Source organism: Diceros bicornis, chromosome 37 (assembly GCF_020826845.1).
Source record: "Diceros bicornis minor isolate mBicDic1 chromosome 37, mDicBic1.mat.cur, whole genome shotgun sequence".
NCBI classification, from domain to species: Eukaryota; Metazoa; Chordata; class Mammalia; order Perissodactyla; family Rhinocerotidae; genus Diceros; species Diceros bicornis.
In genome coordinates this window covers 16,321,842-16,343,608 of record NC_080776.1, presented here as the reverse complement: position 1 = coordinate 16,343,608, position 21,767 = coordinate 16,321,842, and the positions used below count along the sequence as shown (strand labels likewise).

The window sequence follows — 21,767 nt, the reverse complement described above, 5'->3', positions numbered from 1 at the left end:
AAATGCTTTAACATTTGACTTTCCTATATCCTTGTTAGAGATGGTGCCTTTAAGATCTCCCATAGGAGTTTCTAGATTTGAAATTCCAAACAAGAAGACCTTCACATGACAACCCCAGTTTTCTGGGACTCACAGGGAACAGAATGTCTTTGTAGCATAGCACACCATTGCATTTATAATTGACTCCCTTGCTACTGCCATATTGAAAGCTTTTCTTCTCACAGATGAATTCCCTGAAACTCCTCCATGAATTTTGAGCTGTGTAGTGTAGTGGTCAATAAGGAAAGCTTTGGAGTTTGAATCCTAGAAATGTCACTTACTAACTGTGTGACTTATTCATCAAAGGACATAATCATATTACTTACCCCATAGGGTTATTTTGAAGATTGACGATTTGTGATAAACCCTTAGCACAGTGCTTCTGAAAATGCTACTCATTATAATTTCTTATGGTGGGGAAGAAGAAGAAGGAGAAGATGGTGACGGTGATGATGATGGAGAAGAGGAGGAGGAAGGAAAAGAAGGAAGAAGAGGAGAAAAAGGAGGAAAGGAGAGGAGAGGCATCAGCAGCAGCAGTAGCAGCAGCAGTAGCAGCAGTGGTGACAAGAGAAGGACCAGCTTTCCGGTTGATAAAACCGAATGCCAGCCTTTTCCTAGTGTCCTCTCAGAGTCAGCTTATGTTAACTGATTCTCACTAGAACTGTCCGTCTGCGTACCTTCTTCGTCTGCATTAACTGAAGGGTCATCCCTCTCAATAATTTCTCTCTCCTGATGTTTAAAAGGTACTTTAGGAGGGACCGTCCTAACTTATTCCTCCTTTTCATTTTTCATTTCCCCAGATCTTCCTTCCTTCCCAGATCAAGTCTTGCCCCCTTCCCGAGGTCTGCCCAGGCTTGCCCCAGTTCCCATTTTTCTAGCCCTTCTCCAATATATTGGGAACTCTTTTTGCCTCTGTGACAAATTAGGAAGGAAGGAAATAAATATTTATTGAGCCACATGCCAGGCTCTGTGTTAGGCACTAAGTTAGATGCGTGAAATTCTCTCAGGTGTTAATTTTACATACTGAGAATTCAAGAGCTCAGAGGAGCTATGAACTTGCTCAGGGTTACACTGCTAAGTGGTCAAAGATCTGAATACAAGTCTAATTCCAGAGCACTGCTTTCATCCCTAACCGTGAGAGCACAAGGCACCAGGAGAGGAAGACAGCCAGTCTCTATGGAGGAGGGAAGAAGTCATCAAAGGCAAATGCCAGCCTCACAGTACGGTCAGGGGTGGGCCCTGCCTAGTGGACTCATGGAGTGTTACTGCTGGAGCTCACCCCAAAGGCAGTTCCTGGAGGTTTGGAAGGTCCAGAGAATTCAGATAGAGTCACTCCAGCCCTGCCCAGAGGGGAAAGTCACAGACCAAGAGAAACTTGGGGAATTAGTATTTTTGGCAAGAGACATACAGCATTCTGACTCAAGAATGTCATTCTTAACTGGGAGGTAAAGGGCTCATCCGGTTTTGAAAATCACTTGTGTATTTTTAGAACACCTATCACCTCCATGTGTTTTCCAAGTGGTGACATTGTTGTGATTGTTGTCAAATTTTCTGTTGATATTGGGAGGAGACCGCAAAGGAGAAAATAATAATGAAAGCCTATATTGGCAGAATGGCGGGTTAGATGAGATATGGTCCAGCTGGCCTTGGACTAGCAAACTCGACTCCAAGGTCAAGCGAGGACTCTGCAGCACTCAAACAATTCAACTGAACCTAGAGGGAAGGAGAGGTGGGGGCGGGCTCGGCCATAATCCAGCAACATTATGGTCAAGTTGGAACTCAGTCATTCTCAAGAATTCACTTGAGTAGTTCTCAACTTTTTCCCTGTTACTTCTCAGAGAACATGAAGCTCCAGCCACATTCCAGTGGTCCATGGACCACACAGATCCATGACCCTCTTTAAAAACCTTGTGATGTTTGATGAGATTGACTGTTCTTGCTAAAAATCTCAAACTAACCTGAAGTCTTTGAAAGTCTGCAGGTAGAGTCAACCCAAAGATGGGGGATTTTAGAGACAGCAAAACCAGGTAACCAGGTTTTATGTTGGGGAAAGGTCAGGTGATCTCTTAACAGGGAAAGTGTACGCCTTGAAAAGAGATGTCAGCCACTAAGATGGACAGGACATGCCATTCTTTTTCTGGGAGCATTTTTCTAACCTCTGAGGCCCTTTCTTAAATCTTTACAAAAGCTGAGTCTTTAGGAATTCTATTTTGAAAAGAGAAAGGTATATACAAATAAGTGTTCAGACAATCAAAAAATTTAGCTTTGGAAAGAGAGTCTTCAGATAGCTCTGTGTCAGAAAGTCAAAAGGAAAGAACATGTAGTCATTGAATGAATACAAAGTTATTTCACTGAAAGAATGAAAAGTATTATTAAAAAAGAATTCAAATACTTTGTGTTACTTGGGAAAAGAATGGACATTATAGTTGTGGTACCTTTTTGTGACTGGAAGATTCTGATACAGTCTCCTGTTTATCTGGTCCTCCAATTTTGTCCATTGCTCACCCCCCCATCCCCCAATTGATGAGAACCTCAGCAGGATGTATTTCTTTTCAAGATTAGGTTGCAGAGAAAACAAATTCCCCATGGTAGAGATAATGATTTGGAAGATCTCAGATCTTGTTCCCAGACCTAGCATTTGGAAAACATTGGGCCGAGACTCATAAGGAGTCCCAGAGGAATTGGAGTCCACGAATTTTCATAAAGGAGTGAAGAAAAAAAAAGAATCTCAGGGAGCTGATGGAATATAACAAAATGATATTTACTGAATATACATGCTAGAAATTACTGAAATAAATATACGCTGGGAAAGAGCTTGTGGACCTTACTTGGAGTGGTAAGCAAGGAGGATGTCAATGCCCCAGAGAGCTTATGTTCAGCTTCCCTCTGGGAGGTAGGCTTCCAAGTGAGCTCCCTGTTGGGGTCTCCTGGCCATATCAAAGTATGGAGTTCTTTGACTTTAAATACTTTTCTTTTTTTTACTGAGATAAAGTTCACAAAATAAAGTTCACCAGTTTAAGTCTTTTAAAGCTTATAATTCAATGGTTCTTAGTATATTCATAATGTTGTGCAACCATCACCACTATCTAATTCCAGAACATTTCCATCACCCCAAAATGAAACCCTGTGTCTCCCAATTCTTCCTTCCCCTAACCTCTGACAATTACTAATCTATTTTCTGTCTCTATGGATTTGTCTGTTCTGGACATTTTGTATACATGGAATCATGTAGTATGTAACTTCTTTCATTTAATATGACATTTTCAAGGTTCATCCATGTTGTAGCATGTATCAGTACTTCATTCCTTTTTATGGCCAAATCCATTGTATAGATGTAGCACATTTTGTTTATCCATTCATCAGTTGATAGACACTTGGGTTGTTTCCATTTTTTGGCTATTATGAATAATACTGCTATAAATATTCATCTACTAGTTTATGGGTGAACATATGTTGTCAGTTCTCTTGGGTATATACCTAGGAGTGGAATTGCTGGGTCATATTGTAACTCTAAGTTTAAATTTTTAAGGAACTGCCAAAGTTTTTTCCATAGCAGTTGTGCTATTTTACATAGACATATTTTTATATATATTTGCTGTATGTGTGCAAAATGTGTATTTGGGGGTTCCTTTCCTAGTTTTGAAAAGTAAAAAAGGCACTTGAGTGAATTTTAACTTGGATTTTCCAGGGAAAAGATTAAGTAGAAAAAGATTCCACTTAGCAAAAAGAAGCAAATAATTTTCATACAAGCATTATATGTATATCCATCTTTCTGTTTCTCAAAAATGCATTATGACTTATAAGGAATTTGAGAATATTTTTATTTCTAAGAATACAAATTGATATTTATTCAGCTTAACCATCACTAAGGAAAGATTATGTCAAAAAACTATTGAAGTTCCCCTTTAGAAAATATTTCCATCACTATAAATAATGAAGTAATTATTTTCAACATTGTAATGAATACTGTGTTTTAAGAGATATGTTTATATTTAACATATACAGACTTTAAACCCAGGACATAGAACTTCACTTATAAATGGGAGTCTTCTGGAAGAGACGAGAAGACCGGTAGAATTTTTTTTAAGTACCAAGACTTGACTGTGAAGTAATCCGCGCACATGGCATTAATAAGGCGCTCTTTTGGGTGGACCAAGCCCTTGGCCATAGATCCGTGGTGAGTGTCCTCAGTGCGATCACTTGCTTTTATTTAATAATTTCTCCTAAATGTTGGTTCTATAGATATAAATAATACAAATGCTTCATGTGTCAAAAAGCCAAATCGTTCCAGAAATCTGTGGATTATGCCTGCCACTTTGTGACTCATTTTTATTATTAAACACCAATCCTCTCTACTCTCCCTGAATTGCATCCACATAATCACCCAATGGGAAGATGCACATCTAAAGGCTGCAGATTCTTACTCTCTTACTCACTAGGTTTGAAGAGCAAAAACCTTCCTAGATGCCCAGAGCAGCAGGGTCCCAATAACTAGTAGAGTTAGGACAATGCACTTCACGAGTTGGTAGGCAGGATAATGACCCCTAAAGATGTCCATATCCTAATCCTTGGAACCTGTGAACGTGTTGTTACATGGCAAGGGGGAATTATGGTTGCAGATGAAATTAAGGTTGCTAATTCGCTGACCTTGTGATGGGAAGATTGTCCCGGATTATCCAAGTGGACCCAGTATAATCATAAGAGTCCTTAGAAGTGAAAGAGGGAGGCAGGAGAGTGAGAGTCAAAGAAGGAGACATGACAATGGAAGCAGAGGTCAGAGGGATGCAGCAAGAAAGAGACTCGACCTGCCATTGCTGGCTTTGAAGATAGAAGGGATCATGAACCAAAGAATGCAGGCAGTGTCTGGAATCTGGAAAAGACAAGGAAACTGATTCTTCTCTGGAGCCTCCAGAAGGAATACAGCTCCACTGACACCTTGATTCTCACCAGTGAGGCCCATTCGGACTTCTGACCTCCAGAACCGTAAGATAGTAAATACATGTTGTTGTAAGCCACCGAGTTTGTGGTAATGCATTACAGCAGCAGTAGGAAACCAACGTGAGATTGTTAGAAGTGACTAAAAAAACGTTGGGAGTTAAGACAAGGAAATGATAAATAGTGAAATATATGAAAAGTTTTGGAGCTGATGAACATGTATTTATAGGCAATGAAGAAGGAGAGGGTGGTGGGAAGGAGAATGTATTTATTCCAGAAATGCAGTCAAGTCATATTTATTTGGAGTGGATGTGGAGGAAAATGCAATGTAATCTTAATTTTGAATGGTTCTTAAAAAAAAAGAATTATTGTATTTTTAAATATATCCAGGAGCGGGAGGAACAGAGCACAGGGTGAAGGAACAGTAACGGGAATTCAGACCTGACCTGAGCCAGCCCCCTCTGTGCCCTTCCGCCTGCAACCTTTTGAGCATGTTTGTTCTTGGGGAAAAATGTGAGAAAATGTGCCCTGCCTACAGTTTTAATGACACTATATATATGGAGGCCAAAACTGTTAAAAGATATAACCTATCCTTATTTACGAATGTCCAAGGTGATAAGAACCCATTTAACAAACAGTAGTTGTAAATACTTTAACTTGGTTTATAATAGTATATTCCCGGTGTTCAACACTTCGTTCACTTTTTTATTCTCTTTATTTACTTAGTTACTACACTGAAATGCCAATATGGCCTTTATTGGAATTGTCATGAACTCCAATAGAAGTGTCAGGGAGAATAGGGACCTCAGAGTGGCAGCCACTATGTGTGGGCTAGCTCCGCCCCCAGTCTCCCATCTCCTAGTCAGGAGTTCACCAGGGTGTGGCTCTGTAGATTTCTGTAGTTTTGTCAGCATCTCAGCACAAGAGGAAGGCGTAGAGGGTAGAGCAAGAAGGCTCTCTTAGGACGTGATATTTCAGAGAGAAGAAGGCTCTATGCACAACAAACGACAAGGATGGCAGAGAAATCACAGCGAGTCTGGGCCCCAGTTCTCCTCCCATCCATGGGGATGATGTGACCGGAAGCTCCAACTCCATCATAGCTGTTTTAAGGATCAAACAAGATGATGGATATGGAAGCTCTTTGACAAATATAAGCCCAAGCCAAATGTATGTGAATGTTTAGTGGTTCTCTTAGTTACATTGGGCTACTATGATGACTACCACAGACTGAGTGGCTTATAAGCAACAGAGATTTATTTCTCACTGCTCTGGAGGCTAGACATCTGAGATCAGCATGGTCTGTTCTGGTGAGAGCCCTTTCCTGGATTGCAGACTGCCGACTTCTCGATGTATCTTCACATGATGGAAAAAGGGTGAGAAAGCTCTCTGGGGTCCCTTTTATAAGGGCACTAATCCCATTCATGAGCACTCTACCCTCATGAGCTAATCGCCTCCCAAAGGCCCCACCCCCTAATACTACCATGCAAGAGGTTAGGATTTCAGCATTTGAATTTGAGGGGGGGAGGGGGATGCAAACATTCAGTCCTTAACAGTGGTCTATTTTGATTGCACCTCTCATGTTAAAATTTCTTTATAATAATGACATCACCCTAGTTGGATTTCTGCCTCACTGATAAGACCCTGAACTACCTAACTCTTCCCTAACTATTTCATATTATTTCTCTTCTCCTCCAAGCCGTCTCCTGAGTCCAGTTAGGTTTTCTCCCATCCTCCCTCCTTCCAATTGGTTCCACTTAATGGCATCCAGGACACAATAGTCTTTGCACTGTCCCTGAACAAAGCTGCCTCCTTCCCACTTCCTCCAGTGTTTGTTCTGAGAGTCATCTTCCTTGACTCGTCTGTCCCTCCAGGTCTCACTTGCAGAGTATCTCCATGGTACCCAGCACAATGAGGACCCCACTCACAGGCTGTGAGTACTTCTTGACTGATTAAAAAGAGTAAAGATAATAATGACAGCCAGAGAAAGGATAACATTTATCCTGTCACTGATGACAATCAGCTGGTGACAGCAGCCTATTAGAAATAAAAAGAAGCTTTCTGACATTAATTCCTTTGTTCTTTTTCATTTCAGTTTATTTTGCATGAAAATGAAGAGTTTAAATTAATCTGCATTTTCGCTTTTTCCTAGGTCGCTTATACTCATTCTCTTTTCTGTACACCATGTATATGGGGTAAGTACATTAATTAGCTCTGATTGTATGTTGAAAATTCACTTTATTGAATGCATTTTTTAATTATACTTTTAAACAAGTCACTCTCTGGGACTCAGTGTTCTCATCTGTAAATGAAATGTTGGACTAGGTTAACTCTAAGGTTTCTCTTATATTTTACAGTCAAGACTGCTTACCAAATTGCCTAGGTATTGGGGATTCCTTTATTTTACAACATAACCCTTTCTTAAAAACTTTTTTCAGAGAGGGGCAGGAAGCATCTCGGCCATTTCAGGATTAAATCAAGAAGTATAAGATTAAATATGAACATTTTAACTCTGGAGAAAGATAAGCCTAGAACATTCTGTAATAAGCCCTCTTTTTTTCTATTTCCTCACTAAAGAATCTAAGTTATTAAACCCAATTTCAGACATTTCTGGAAAGTCCCACTATGGGCTGCCTGTAACTCAGGTTGATCTTGAGACAGCTGCACTTGTTGAAATCACTCTAGTAAACACGTCTCTAGCTGTTCATCCTCTCTAGCTTGGAGCCACCCAATCCAATTTCTGTGATTCAAGTTACCATCGGTCTTTTCAAAGCAAATCAAAATAGAAAGTTGCCTCCCATTCTCCTTTTCCTACCAGTCAGAAGCAGAAAGGACATGCATCAAGGAATGAGAAGCCCTTGGTTCTTGGATCTGCCATTGATTCATCCCTTAACCTATCCAAGACTCAGTTTTCTCCAAGTGAAGTAGGTAGGGATGATAAGACTTGCCCAACTTAGTTCACATGCATTTGAAAGCATCACCTGAATTAATGAATGGAAACACACTGAAATATATGTGTGGGTGGATTTTTTCTATTTCTCTTGCCTGATTTTTCTAAGTTTATTTTTGTATTATATTCTCTTTTTTCCATTAAAAAATTTACAGAGTCCTAAATTTCACTTCCTTTGTTTCTTATGTTCCTTATGAGTGAATATAATTCCGAAACCAAAGATTGTTCTATCCTGGACCCTCCTACTAGCTTGTGGTATTCAGAGAGTCTAGAGATTTCACACACAGAGTGGCTATGCTGTAATTGGGTTTTAAAGGTAGACATGTAAATTGATGCAATATCTATGGAAGGCAATTTGGCATTATCCATCAGGATTTTAAATGCACATACCTGTTGACACAAGAATTTCCCTTTTTGGAATTTATTGTACGTTTATGCTGACTTGTGCATAAAGATAAATGCACAAGAATAATAGTGTTTAGCAAAGAAGGGAAATAACTGTCCATCAATAAGGACTGATTGAACAAGTTATAGTACTTTGTCTGAAGGATAGCCATGTGTATTAATTCAGAATGATTTTGAAGACATACAATTAAGTGAAAACAGCAATGTACAGAGAAATATGCCATTTGGGTAAAAAATAAAACAAGGCCGAAATCACCAGAGAGAGAGAGTGTGTGTGTGATCATTGTGGCAATATGCTCATAAATGCCAGACACCGATTTGAAGAGAGTGATTGCCTATAGGGGAGGGAACTGGGGGCCAAGGTTGGAAGAGAAAATGTCTTTTCCCATTATATTCTTTTGCACTATTTGAATTTTTATCATGTGCATATGTTATATTTTTTAAAAAAAGAAAATAGAGGTACAAATATAGGACAGATTATTAATCTAGAAACTAATAACTTATTTTCTTGAACTTTCTATGCCTCAAGTATTTGTTTAGAAATATCTGAGATAAAACAGTGACTTTTCCTTTTTTCTCTTTGAAGAAGAGTAACATTGGTTTTTGAGAATGTCAGTGTATTCCCAATGAATATGGTTTATCCTTTGAATGCTGACTTGTCTGTGACATTGTCTTTATCTTCTTTAATGGGTTTCTACAATCTGTTTTTAAGCTTCCTCCTCTATAAATGCCTCCCCCTTTTAAAGTGATGTTTATTGGGATATGTCTAATGTAGAAGAGCTTTGTAGAGACTGAGATGACCTCTTGCTTTTTTCCTTTATTGGTCCAAGTCAAAGCTTTCTATGTGACTATTCTTATTTCTTTATTAGAATCTGCTAATCTATTTTAAATTGATTCTTCCCTGAAATGTAATTTTGCTACAAACATCTCAGTGATGCTTGGCACAATTAAGTGAAAAAAAAAATACTATGAAATAACAAACTTGCCCTTATTATCAAGCCATCTAATCAGCGGACCTTCTTTTTCCTCTGGTTATTTTGATATTTCACTGAACAGAGTGATGAATCCTAACCTCAAATGAACCCAAATGTTCAGACTAGTTACTTTGAGTGCTTTCATGCTGTCCCGACCTGGGCCTGGGTATTTAATTTTTTTTTTACCTTATCATAGTTTTGAACTTAATGTTTCTGCATTCATAGATAACAATGTTATTCAAAACTCAAGAGGCATATATTTTAGAAACTTCAAATGCCTTTTTTTAGATTAAATTATCTAATTGCTTAGCTCTTGTCAAGGTTCAAATTCTTGTATACTTTCAATGACCCATAAGAGTTTTGTTTATAAAGATGTCTTTTTAATTAATGCTTAAGGTAAAGATATTTTCTTTTGGATTGTATCTGAGCGTATTTTTCCAGGGGAAAAAAGGTCTAAATTGTGTGATTGAAAAGAAAAAGACATAGTGGATAGACTCCTTCCCTTCTCATGTCCATGTATATGTATACATGTGTATATATTCATATATACACATACATATTCATATATATTCACATACACACCTAGGTACATACCTATGTATATAGGTATGTGTATGAATCTCTCTCTCTCTCTCTCTCTCTCTCTATATATATATATATGTTTTCCATCAGAACTATAAATATTGGTTCAACTACTTTATGTTTCCCCATTATACATTGGTCCAAAGGCTTAAGTGTATAGCCTTGAGACTAAAAAGATCTATCAATTATAGACATGTGTGGTTAATACATACACGTTGCTGTGAGAGCTGGATGAGGCAAGACCATGAGCTAGGCAGCGTTTATCCCTGATGCCTTTCTGATATTCCCATCCACACCCTCAGCTCCTAGCATCTAGAGCTCCCTTTACCACCTCTCCCTCCTGACCGGTAGCCCCCATCTATGAGTGAACGCTCGGTGCTCATTTTCACTGCTGGTGCATCATGGTGGCTCTTTGTCGTGAAGGGATCTACTTGTGGAAACAGTTACTCTGGGGACTATAGTTTCATATTGAAGTGACTGGTGACTCTGGATATAAATAATAAGGATTTGTGAGAACAAGGGGCTGACTCTCCCCAAAGGGACACATGTGTGTGTGTGCTTGTGTACACATGTTTGTGTGTTTGAAGGAAGCATTAAAGTCAAGAAAATATGTGAGTGTGGAATAACTCTTTAAAGAGAGTGTTGAAGAAAAGTTAGCTGAAAGTGGGGAAAGGGCCCAAATTATTCAAGTCCAGGAGCTTTCTGGTTGAGAGACACATTAGAGGAACCCTTTTGGAGTATCAGCAAATTGTAGGAAGAACAATTTTAACCTGCAGTCCAAGGCTGTGACTGGAACTTTGACCCAGAAGGAACTTGATGATCTTGGAGGTAAAGCAAGAGGGTCCTGACAAAAAAGCCAAGCTTCTAATTTAAATTAGGCACCATTGTGTACTTGCTGGTTTTCCTAACCATATAGTTTACACTCTAAGATTGTTCACAACTTAGTAAACGAAGTCTTACCAGGAGAGAGAAATGGCAGAAGGTTGTGGTTAAAGCAAAGTGGTTTCAGAAGGAGGCTTTAAAAAAAAATCCTAGCTCACATAAACTTTTATTTGGCTCATATAATCAACCTTTTTATTGTCAAGCCACCATGTAAGTTCGTTGCCTTTTTATATATCAATATTAGTCTTTTCTTTTCACAGATTCAGAGGTAAAGGTGTACTGGGGAGTTCTCATGAGTTAGGTAAACCAGAGAGCCCGTCACGATGTATGTATCATGTACCCAGCTAAGTGATGAATATCGATATACTAAATCAGATGCTTCACCTTCCAGAGTGGAAAGAAGTTTACTGGCCCTTGTGGAGGAAGAGATTGCTCTGTTTGCCAGTGTTTTCCTGAAAAGGGGTCTCGGGTAAGTGACGTAAAAACCAACACGGACAGCAGGGGAGAGGGAAATGGGGAATTACTAATCAGAGGGTGTAAAGTTTCAGTTAAGCAAGATGAATAAGCCCTAGAGATCTGCTCTGCAACATTCTACCTATAGTCAACAATAATGTATTGTTCGCTTAAAAACTTGTTGAGAGAGTTGATCTCATGTTAAGTGTTTTTATCACAATAAAATTAAAAAAAAAAAACAACAACGTGAACAGCATCCTGAATTTTGAGCTATTGCGATTATTTAACATTAAGTAGTCCCAGATTCTTAGTGTGTTCTGGAAGGTGGTGATGTTTACATCTTTTGCAGTCAAAGTTCTGTACACGCTGATAAGCAATCCCAATTATATTAGACTATGTGTCAAGCTTAGAAGACAGTCTGGGAAGCAGTTTTATACAATATTTTACACAACACTAGTGTTGGGAATTGCCCTATGCAGAAAGGGTCCTGGTGCCAAATGGTACATACTGGGTTGCCATCTTGATATTCGTGTCGCATATCAGCATTTTAAAGGCTCTGAGAAGTCCTGAAGTGAGAAAAAGAAAAAAAAGGCCTGTTTAACTTTGTTTAAAGCAGTGTTTCCACTTTTTCCAGACATTTGACCATAAGACTCTTTTCTGGATAACACCTTTTGAAATCCTGCGGAATAGTGTTCTGTAATCAAAGCCATAGCTGCATTTATTGCGTGCCTCTTACGTGCCAGGCACTGTTCTATGTGCTCAAAATGCTTTAGCTCACTGACTCCTCACAAGAACTCTCTTATCATCTTATTGTAGTGAATTTGCAGTGCCGAAGACGGAAGCACAGAGCAATTTGGTGTCTTGCTCAAGTCCACCCCGGTGCTCTTAATGACGACACTAGATTCTCTGTCTTGCAGGGCACAAGTACTCTCTTGGTTACTGTATCTTGGGTCTCTTGAACATTTATGAACCTCTGTCTTGTATTCTGACAGCAGCAGTTGGCAGCCCACTAACTCATTTGTGCTGGAGTATTGGATCAAACAATTCCTTTGATTAAAAATACTCCCACAATCTTACAAGAAGCTTTGGACAATTTTTGAGTCAGATCATCCTTTTGAAATGTGTCCAAATCAATCCTACAGGGCTGTGCATGATGCTCAGAAAGCTCAATTCAGTTAACATCAATCTTCAAGGATGTAGAACGTTACCTTCCTGAGAGAAGGACCATGTATTTCTCCCACAGCATCGCTTTATCCTCACACAGTAGGTGTGCAATATGTAGGGGGTACCTTTGTCAAGCTGCTTTCCTGTAAGCATCTACCCTACTGAGCTGAAGTTGTGACAAATGCCCTTCTGCTTAAACTCTTTTGTTTCTTCTTCAATACATCAAAAACTTTGGTGATCAGAATTTATCTTGAGCTTTTTCCAGCCACTTACATGATACAGTTTAAAAACTGAAGCTGCAAGGAAACAAAGTTAAGACGCTAAAAATTAGCAATCTAAGAAGTGCTTTAGCCTTCTCCATGTAAATGGATACATTATTCAGGAAAAAAAAATAGCCTGGCTTTTGTGTGAGGTTATTAATATAAACATACTAAGATTGTATAAATAAAAAAGAAATCAGTGCATCTTAATTTTAAGACCCTTTGAACTTGAGACCCAAGAAAAATGGATTGATCAGCTCTGTGGCCGGAAGGAGACAGAGACACTACAAAACAAAGAGGAACAGTTGCTTGGATAAAGCCAGCTTGATGTGGTCCTCTGGTTGAAATGAGGCTGAGAGTTGTTTTAGCAGGGACATTTGGTGACGTTGAGAGACATTTTTTGTTGTCACAACCGGGTGGAGGTGGGGCTACTGGTGTCTAGTGGGCTACAGGCCAGAGACGCTGCTCAGCATCCTGCAATATACAGGACGGTCCTCAAATGCCAATAGAGCCGAGGCTCAGAAACCCTGCTCTAATCCTACAACAGCTCTGTGAGGCCGGTATGATTAGTATTTCCATCCATCAATACAAGGAGCTCGAATTTCTAAGAGTTTTAAATATCTTGCTAGTATGTGCAAGAGGCAGGAACCACACCCTGATATCTGGCTTCAATCCCAGCATTTACCCTGTGAGCATGAGGAGGTGGTTACACCGAGGTTCAAACACCAGGTTTTAGTCATAACTTTGTGAACTTGGTGGACACTTTAACCTCCCCAGGCCTGGGTTTCCTCCTATTTACGCCATTGGTCCTTTCCCTTCTGTTTCCTTGGGCCTCGTAGAGGGTACAGTTTGCGTCCTATAACTGTCTTTAGGCACCACGGGTTATGGGGGCCCTCGGGGATGAGCTGCACTGTGTCTGTGTCACTGTTTCTGGGCGGTCAGGGAGAGCTGTGTGCGGAACACCGGTCAACCTCTGCCCTTCCGGAGACAAATGGGTCCCCTGTGAAGGCTGCAAGTTGATGTTGACCTTGTCCAGCTGGAAATTGGGTGGCGTGGCTTGTGCATACTGGGAGGTGGTTTGGAAGGCGGGAGCTCCCAGGCCCTCAGCAGCCAGCCAGCTCTCATACCATCTCTTGAGCTGCAGTGACAGCTCAAAGTGGACTATAAAAATAGGAATACACCAAATTCTGGAGGGTTGAGCATCTGCCTGAGGCGGCACAGCCCATTAGTGGCATGGCCAGGCATTCCTAAGAAGGAAATTATTATGTGCTCTCTTAGGCTTAATGCCTTAATGCCTTAAAGGCTTCATGCCTGAGAGAGCAGTGTGTTCAAGCTCCAAATTAAAACTGTGTCTCTAAAGCGAGTGTTGGGAAGCCAGGCTGGCCCCACGCTGTAGAATGACTGTGATCAGGGTTTCATCGGGAGCCTGAAGCTAGAGTCTGAGGAGGAGCTGGGCTGTATCTAAGGCAGGGGACCAAGGGTGGCTCCTTCAGTGCCGACAGGACGAAGCTCAGCCTCACCAATGAACCATTGGAGGCCCACGGTCTGGCCTCAACTGGTGTTTTCGTCAGTCATCACTCTTACTTCCCCTTCAGCCGTCTCCAGCTGCATCTGTTGGCCCCCTCACTCTCCCTTGAGCATCATCTGAGTATCCCCACCCCTCATCCTTTTCTGGAGTGCCTTCCCACTTCCACTCTGCCTCCGTCTTTCCTGCCCTCCCCAAAGAGGCTCAGCGGAGACGCCAGCCCCCACAAAGCCTCCTGCTTATCCCAGGCAGCGCTGATGCCCCCTGGTGGAACCTGGTTCCCTCTCCTGGGACTTTTCCCTCCCTGGCCTGCAGCTCTGTTTGGGTTTGAGTGTGGATGTGCCCAACCCTCTTGATTAGATACAAGTACACACTTCTGCAAGGTGGTCATGCGGACACATGTGAAATGTTTACGCTGGCTCCTGGCCCAGAGTGGACACTTAAGAAATATAAGTTGCCTACCTTTGTCTCTCCCCTTTGAGAAGTGGGGTCAATTTTTGGTGCTTCTTTGAGATGATCACAGTAGATGGCACCTAATAGGTAGTTAATACACATAAATCAGTAAGTTAAAATTCAGACTCCAGGGGCTGGCTCCATGGCGTAGTGGTTACGTCCGGCGAGCTCTGCTTCAGCAGCCCAGGTTCACGAGTTTGGATCCCAGGTGTGGAGCTACACCACTCGTTAAGCCACGCTGCAGTGGCAACCCACATACAAAATAGAGGAAGAATGGCACAGATGTTAGCTCAGGGCTAATCTTCCTCAAGCGAAAAAGAGGAAGATTGCAACAGATGTTAATTCAGAGCAAAATCTTCCTCACCAAAAAAAAAAAAAAAAATTCAGACTCCAGCCTGGACAGGATTGGGGAGGCTGAGCTGGTAGCCAGGCCAGCATGCAGCACACGTGGAGGGATACCTGCCATATCCTAGAGAAAGGGGAACAGAATTAGCAGGAGTCTCTCTCCCAGTCTCCCCCCCCCCCACTACACAGCCTTTCAACCTGTTATTAAATGAGCAGTCTCACACAGTTCAAATTCCTCTGTGAATCTCAGGTAGGGCAGAAGTAAGTAAGTACTTTGAGCAGCAGCAACAAAAACGACCATTGCTGCATTTGGAACTTTTAAGGGTTCAATAGTATCTTGGAAAGAGCTGGAGTCTCAGGACTTACCCCTTTGGTGTCTTTTGGGTTCAGAGCCCTCACCTGGGAAATAAGGGTTTGCATGAGAGGGCTGGTCCTATCCCTCCCAGCACTAACAGCCTATGGTTCTGTGATACGGGGCGTGGCTCTTCACATACGACAGCTAGATAATTGGCTTCCGAAGTATTCCAAAATGCCCTAACATTTCCCCAAACCTCATTATAATCCCTCTTTGAGGATGGGAGGAGGTGGCGTTGGGCAGGATTTTAAATTATTCATTATCAATTTCAAGGGAGGAATCTCCTTTTTTTTTTTTATTTTAAGGGAACCAGTATTGTTTTCTTTTTTGTGAGGAAGATCAGCCCTGAGCTGACATCCATGCTAATCCTCCTCTTTTTGCTGAGGAAGACCAGCTCTGCGCTAACATCTATTGCCAATCCTCCTCCTCCTTTTTTTCCCCAAAGCCCCAGTAGATAGTTGTATGTCATAGTTGCACATCCTTCTAGTTGCTGTATGTGGGACGTGGCCTCAGCATGGCCGGAGAAGCAGTGCGTCGGTGTGCGCCTGGGATCCAAACCCGGGCCACCAGTAGCAGAGCGCCAGCACTTAACTGCTAAGCCACGGGGCCGGCCCTCCATGTTTTTGATGGTTGTCTCCTTGCAGGGAAAATTATGTGTGTTTATAGACTAGGATGGGACCTTTTATAAATTCTGCTTTAGCAACTAGCAAGATAATAAAGATACCTTCCATAGTTTTTTCTAGAATAAAATATATCCATATTGTTTTCCATTTAAGGGAGTCTAGCAACTGTTAAGTCAATGGAATTTTACAGTTCGGTGGTTTTATATACAAGGAGGAGAAATGTCTTAAAACTCAAGATCTGTCTTAGATTTTTTGGTTTGAAAACTAAAATCCCACATTGGCAATTGAATCTTTCCTTTGGGAATTTTAAATCACTAAAAAATGTACAAATACTTTTCCTGCAATCTCATTCATTTGTTCCTGATGCTCCTAAGGGCCTGCATTCCATGATAAAAATGGAATTTACCTGGGAAATTTTAATTACTGTTAACATTTTTCATATCATTAAATTATTTGCACACAAAGTTCTGGAACTTAATCTCTTCATCACTCATACAGCTGTATTCTAGCACACATTATAACTATAGCCTGATAAATGGTTCAGAGCAATCATTCTTATGCCCCAAAGTTCACATAAGTCAATTATGTTATATTTTGATGTAAGTAAGTTCCAATGGCAACTGAGAAGTTGGCAAATTTGGTCTTTCACCAGCCCCTTAGATTTTTGGTTTTGCTTTCTTCTTTTTCTTGCTATGTCTTTCTCCTCCAAGAACTAACTCCCTAACTCATTTTGTCTCTATTGGAGAATTGTCTGATAAATGAAGTGCTGCCTGAGGGAACAAACTCCAGTGCCTTCAGGGGACAGCAGGTAACCTGAGTGAGGGGGGGCGGGGATAGGACAGTTGGCTTTGGGGACAGACCACGGGGAGCTAGACAATCCATTTGTCATGTAAAGGAATCAGAATTCAGAATTGTGAAGAAACACAGTGCCTAAGAATTAAAACAAATTTCCTGGTAGAATTCAGCCCACCAGATGCCAGTTTACAATTCTGGCTTAGCTTGTTAACGTCTTCCCTCTGTCAGAAATATTAACCTTGCTATATATATATATTTTTTTGGTGAGGAAGAGTCACTCTGAGCTAACATCTGTGTCAGTCTTCCTCTATTTTGTATGTAGGTCGCCAACATAGCATAGTGTGATGAGTGGTGTAGGTCCTCCCCCGGGATCTGAACCTGGGAACCCAGGCCACGGAAGCGGAGCATGCTGGACTTAACCACTAGGCCATGGGGCTGGCCCCTTAACTTTGATATTTGAAGAATGAAAATTTGCAAAAGTTAAAAGAAGGAATCTTCAGTTGTAGGATTTCTTATGCAGGTGCTTGAGGAAGTATTTCTGAACAGGGCGTGGGGGTCTGGGGGCAGGGGGAGGAGACATGTCTATCATTTCATACTATTTGGCCTATTATTAATCACAGCGGTAGAAGTGTTAGTAGCTGATATCTATACAGAAGAATAACTCCAACTAGCTAACATGGCTCTCAGTAGGCTGACACATACTCTTTCTTTAAATCTAGCATTTGTGCTTGACAAAGAAGGAGAGAAAACCAGCTTATACTTGCCTACTCTGTTCTAGAATGTATTATTTTCCAAACAGGCCAAGTGTCCACAACCTCGCTGGGGAATCCTAGTTGCAGTTTGGGTCTGAAGGTAGATTATGGCGTGTCTGCACTAATCAGTCACCTCATTAAATTGCCAGCGATTTGCAGGGGAGCCTTTGGTCTCCTCCTGTGGAGTTCAATTCCATAGCAATGATGATTGCTGAGCTCTGCGACCCGGCGTCCACGAGGCCAGGCGGGCGCAGAGCTCAGCAAATGTGGGACTCCGCTGAACTTGGGAGGATCAAGGTCATCACCAAAGGGAAGGCAGCCTTGTCGGTGGTGAGAAATATGGTGTCTCCCAAACCAGGGTGTGTCCCCTGTAGGAAAATAGGAAGCCGTGTTTGTGACTCTAAGAACACCTCTCTAGGGCAAGAGTAACATCCCACTAAATTAGCTGAATTATGGCGTTTTTAGGAGAGAAAAAAGTAATTCTCCTTCCAAATACCATTTTCAATAAGTTGCCAAGAGATCCACAGGGAGACAGCTGTGTCTCCAAGTTGCTCATTTTTTCACTCCTCTGTTGTACAATCTTATCTGCAATTCATTCAGCAAATAACCATTCATTCCCTCCATTCATTCAGAAAATAGCTGTTGGGCATTCGCTCTGTGCCAGGCATATGAGGCTGTGAGGCCTCAGTGATAATGAAGAAAGTCCCCGCAGCCTGGAGCTCTCAGTCCAGCAGGAGAGATGGTGATTCACCCTTCAGCAATTATTTCTGGGGCCTGGTGAGCACCAGGCACTGTTCTAGATGCTTGGGATGCATTGGGGAAAAAAAAGACAAAGATCCTTACTCCCTCCCTGGGTGAATAATTTGCTGCCCTAGCTTGGTTTTGCATAGGAGCCAGTGTGTGTTGGGGGGGGGGGGGGTGCAGAGGGAGCTGTCCACTTCAGCTGGATCTGGTGGCATCAGAGACCACCTAGCAACAGCCTGAGAGAAACATGTCGTGTTAGTTCCTAGGGCTGCTGTAACAAATTACCACACACTTGGTGGCTTAAACCAACAGAAATTCATTTTCTCACCCATTCTAGAGGCCAGAAGTCAAAAAGCAAGGGCATTGCGTACTCCCTTTATAACAGGCAATAGGGGAGAATCTGTTCCATGCCTCTTCCCGTTTCTGGTGGCTGCCGGCGTTTCCTGGCTTGTGGCCACATCACTCCCATCTCTGCCTCCATCTTCACATCGCTTTTTCCTCTGTGTGTCTGTATCAGATCTTCCTCTGTACATGTAATGACACTGAGGGCGCAGGTGGGTAATCCAAGATAAACTCCTCCTCTCAAGATCCTTAACTTTATTGCATCTTTTGCCATCTAAGTTGATACCCACAGGTTCCAGGGGTTAGGACATGGACATATCTTTTTGTGGCCACCATTCAGTCCACTGCAAGTGTTTGGGCAGAAAGAACAGCCTCTCCTCAGCCCCCGACGCAGGAAGGAGACGGGCTGGCATGTTTGAGGAACTGCAAGGTGGGCAGAAAGATTTGATCCTAGTAGGTGAGGAGCAAGTAGCATGAGATGCACCTGGAAAAGCAGAACAGGTTCTCCTGGATAATAAGGAAGGCTTTGAATGATCTTAAGAAGGGTGGAAGCAGGTTGACTTTACGTTATGAGAAGATTGTTCTGGTTGTTGTTTGGAGAACATAGTGGAGGGACAGCAACCTCTTAGGAGGCCACCACTGGTGGGATGTCATGGTGGCTTAGCAAGCGGCTGAGCGTGGAGGAGGGGGATGGGTGTCAGGAATATTCAGGAGGCAGAATTGACAGGAACGAGAGGGAGACTGCATGTGGGATGGTTGGAGGTAGGCTGTTAGAGGCAGGCAGGAGCACTCCCAGGTGAGGCGTGAGCAGCTGTGTGGACAGTGGTGTATGGCCCAGGAGCACATCTAGGGGATGGTCATGAGTCCACAAGTCCAGTTTTGGACCGTGGAGATTGAGGTCAGTTGGATATGTGGCCAGAGCTCAGAAGAGAGGTCTGGGCTCGGGAGGGAAATGGAGGGGTTGCTCAGTGATCGACCCCACGGAAATGGATGAGTTTGCCCAAGAGAAAGTGAGAAGAGGCCAGGGAAACCCTGAGGAGCTGCAGGAGAATCCTCCCACCAGGAGGAAGGAGAGCCAGCCCAGAAGACACAGGTCGGAGGAAAACACAGAGAGGGCAAGGGGCAGGGAGACTAGGAGAATAGAGCGAGGAAGAAGGAGGGAGGGTCAGCTGGATTCTCGCGCGTCAGGGAGCCTACCACGAGCTCTCAACACTGCCTCGTTCAGTTCCCACAGCAGGTGTATGATGTTGGGCTGACGTTATGCCATCTTTAAAAATGGGAAAACCGCTCTTGGATGACCTGGTCCAAGGGATGACCTTATTGTTCAGCAGCAAAGCCATGTCTTGTGGTTCTCGCTGCGATATTCTTTCCACCGCACCATGCTGCCTCTTAAGAACACAGCTGAAAATCCCTCGTCAGTGTTACTCCAGGCTAAATTGACCAATTTATCCCCTCATTAACAAGTGAGGTGGACTTCAGGTACAAGAAAAGTCCTGTCTCCTTGCACTGTCTACTCTAACACCTTTTTGTTATTTATTTTCATAACCCTTCCTGATATCCAACGGTGTTTTCCTCCTTAACAGGGGAAAACTCTGGAGGCACGAGCTAAAGGATTTATGGTGCACCTTGAGTCCTGTTTGAGGGTTTAAGTGATGTTATAGTGCCACCTAGTGGCAAATCATTGAATTACGGTCAAGCATTAAAGAGGGTGAAAGAGTGCTGCTAAATGCTTCTTTGTTAATTTTTCCTATAGAAGCCTTAATCTAGTCAGCATTCCATGAGTGTGTGTCTAGAATTTATACTGTGCAAGGCAGTGGCCAAGTGCATTAATAAAAATGCACGTGGATCCCTGGCCTCAAACATCTTACTAGAAGACATCACCCCAAGCAGATACTAATTAAAGTAGCATGCACAAAACAATAACGAAAAATAGATGTTGAGTCTATTTAGGTATTAATTGTTTTAGGGAGGATATGAGAGTTTGTAGGAGAGAGATTGGTAAGGACTGGGGTAAAAAGGGAAGCAGCAACTTTGAAGTCAGAGGAGCTGAGTTCGAATCTCTGCTTCCCCAGCTGATAGCTGAGTGGCTGTGGGTCACTTGCTTCATGTCTCTGAGCCTCGTTTGGGAATAAAGAAGTAGATACAGGGATGACTTTCTGCTTTATGGATGTAAGGATTCCATGAGAAGACTGTTCAGTGCCATGTCAGTGCCAAGAACAGAGTAAGTACTCAGCGAATAGTCATGGTTATAATTATCATCATCATCATCGCTTTGATTGGAAGAAGGTAGAATTTGAACCACAGATGGAGAAAGGCTGCTATCGCTTCAGGCAAACAGAAGATACAAGTGTGTTTGGAGCAGAGGGTGTAGCTGTGGACATCACAGGGAATAGGGTTGGCTGGGTGGTGGGAGGTAGACTGTACCCACTGCAGGTGTTGATGCAAGCAGTGACTCAGGGAGGGTAAGACTGAAGATGAGTTGACGGTTGTATGTGGGAGTGGGGAGAAGATGGGGGCTGAGGAAGCGAGGGACGCTGGTGCTTGGATAACCCACGTGAGACGAGGAGACCATGACCCAGGTCTCCGCAGTGGGGAGAAAGTGAGACAGACATGAGATTTAATTCAAAGAAAGATGTGATAGACTTGGTCAGGGGGTGGACATGGAGAATGAGGGACAGAGGGTGAGCCAAGCTGACAGCTGGGGGGTGAGCTTACATGATGGAAAGGACGAAGTTGCCATCCTCTGGGTCAGAGAAGAAGATGGCGGGGAAACCAGTTTGGGGGTGATGAGCTCAACTTCTGACATGATAAGTGTGAATTAACAGAGGAAGAAGATTCAAGAAGGTTTCTCAAAACAGAGATATAGGAAGGGACTAGAAAATTAGATTTGAGAATCACAAAAATGGAGATCTTTAATTAATTTGATGAATTCTATCATTTTCTAAAAAAACTTCATAAAAGAACATAGAGTACATTGAGATAAATTTTTAAAAGTTTAAAAATAGGATGAGTCTGGAAGCAATTGAAATGTCCCTGCAGGCATGGTGTGAGTGAGTGTGGTTTAGTGGAGGGACCCTCCACTCTGCCAGGCTGGGGCAGCGGAAGAGGAGAGCTTTTGGAGAGAAACAGACTGGTCTAGGTATGAACTCAAGCTTCCCAGGTATGTGAGTTTGAGTAAGTTATACCCTCTGA

The 21,767-nt window shown here is 42.3% G+C and overlaps 1 protein-coding gene across 1 annotated transcript in view; it reads left to right on the top strand.

Moving 5' to 3' along the window:
- The first annotated feature begins 4,060 nt into the window (after positions 1-4,060).
- Positions 4,061-21,767, top strand: part of COL4A4 (collagen type IV alpha 4 chain) — a 100,290-nt gene continuing 82,583 nt past the window's right edge. The window contains exons 1-3 of the mRNA XM_058533115.1: positions 4,061-4,216; positions 7,124-7,166; positions 11,156-11,233. Of these exons, the coding sequence (XP_058389098.1) occupies positions 4,161-4,216; positions 7,124-7,166; positions 11,156-11,233 (177 nt within the window). The 5' untranslated portion in view covers positions 4,061-4,160. The remainder of the gene's footprint in view (positions 4,217-7,123; positions 7,167-11,155; positions 11,234-21,767) is intronic.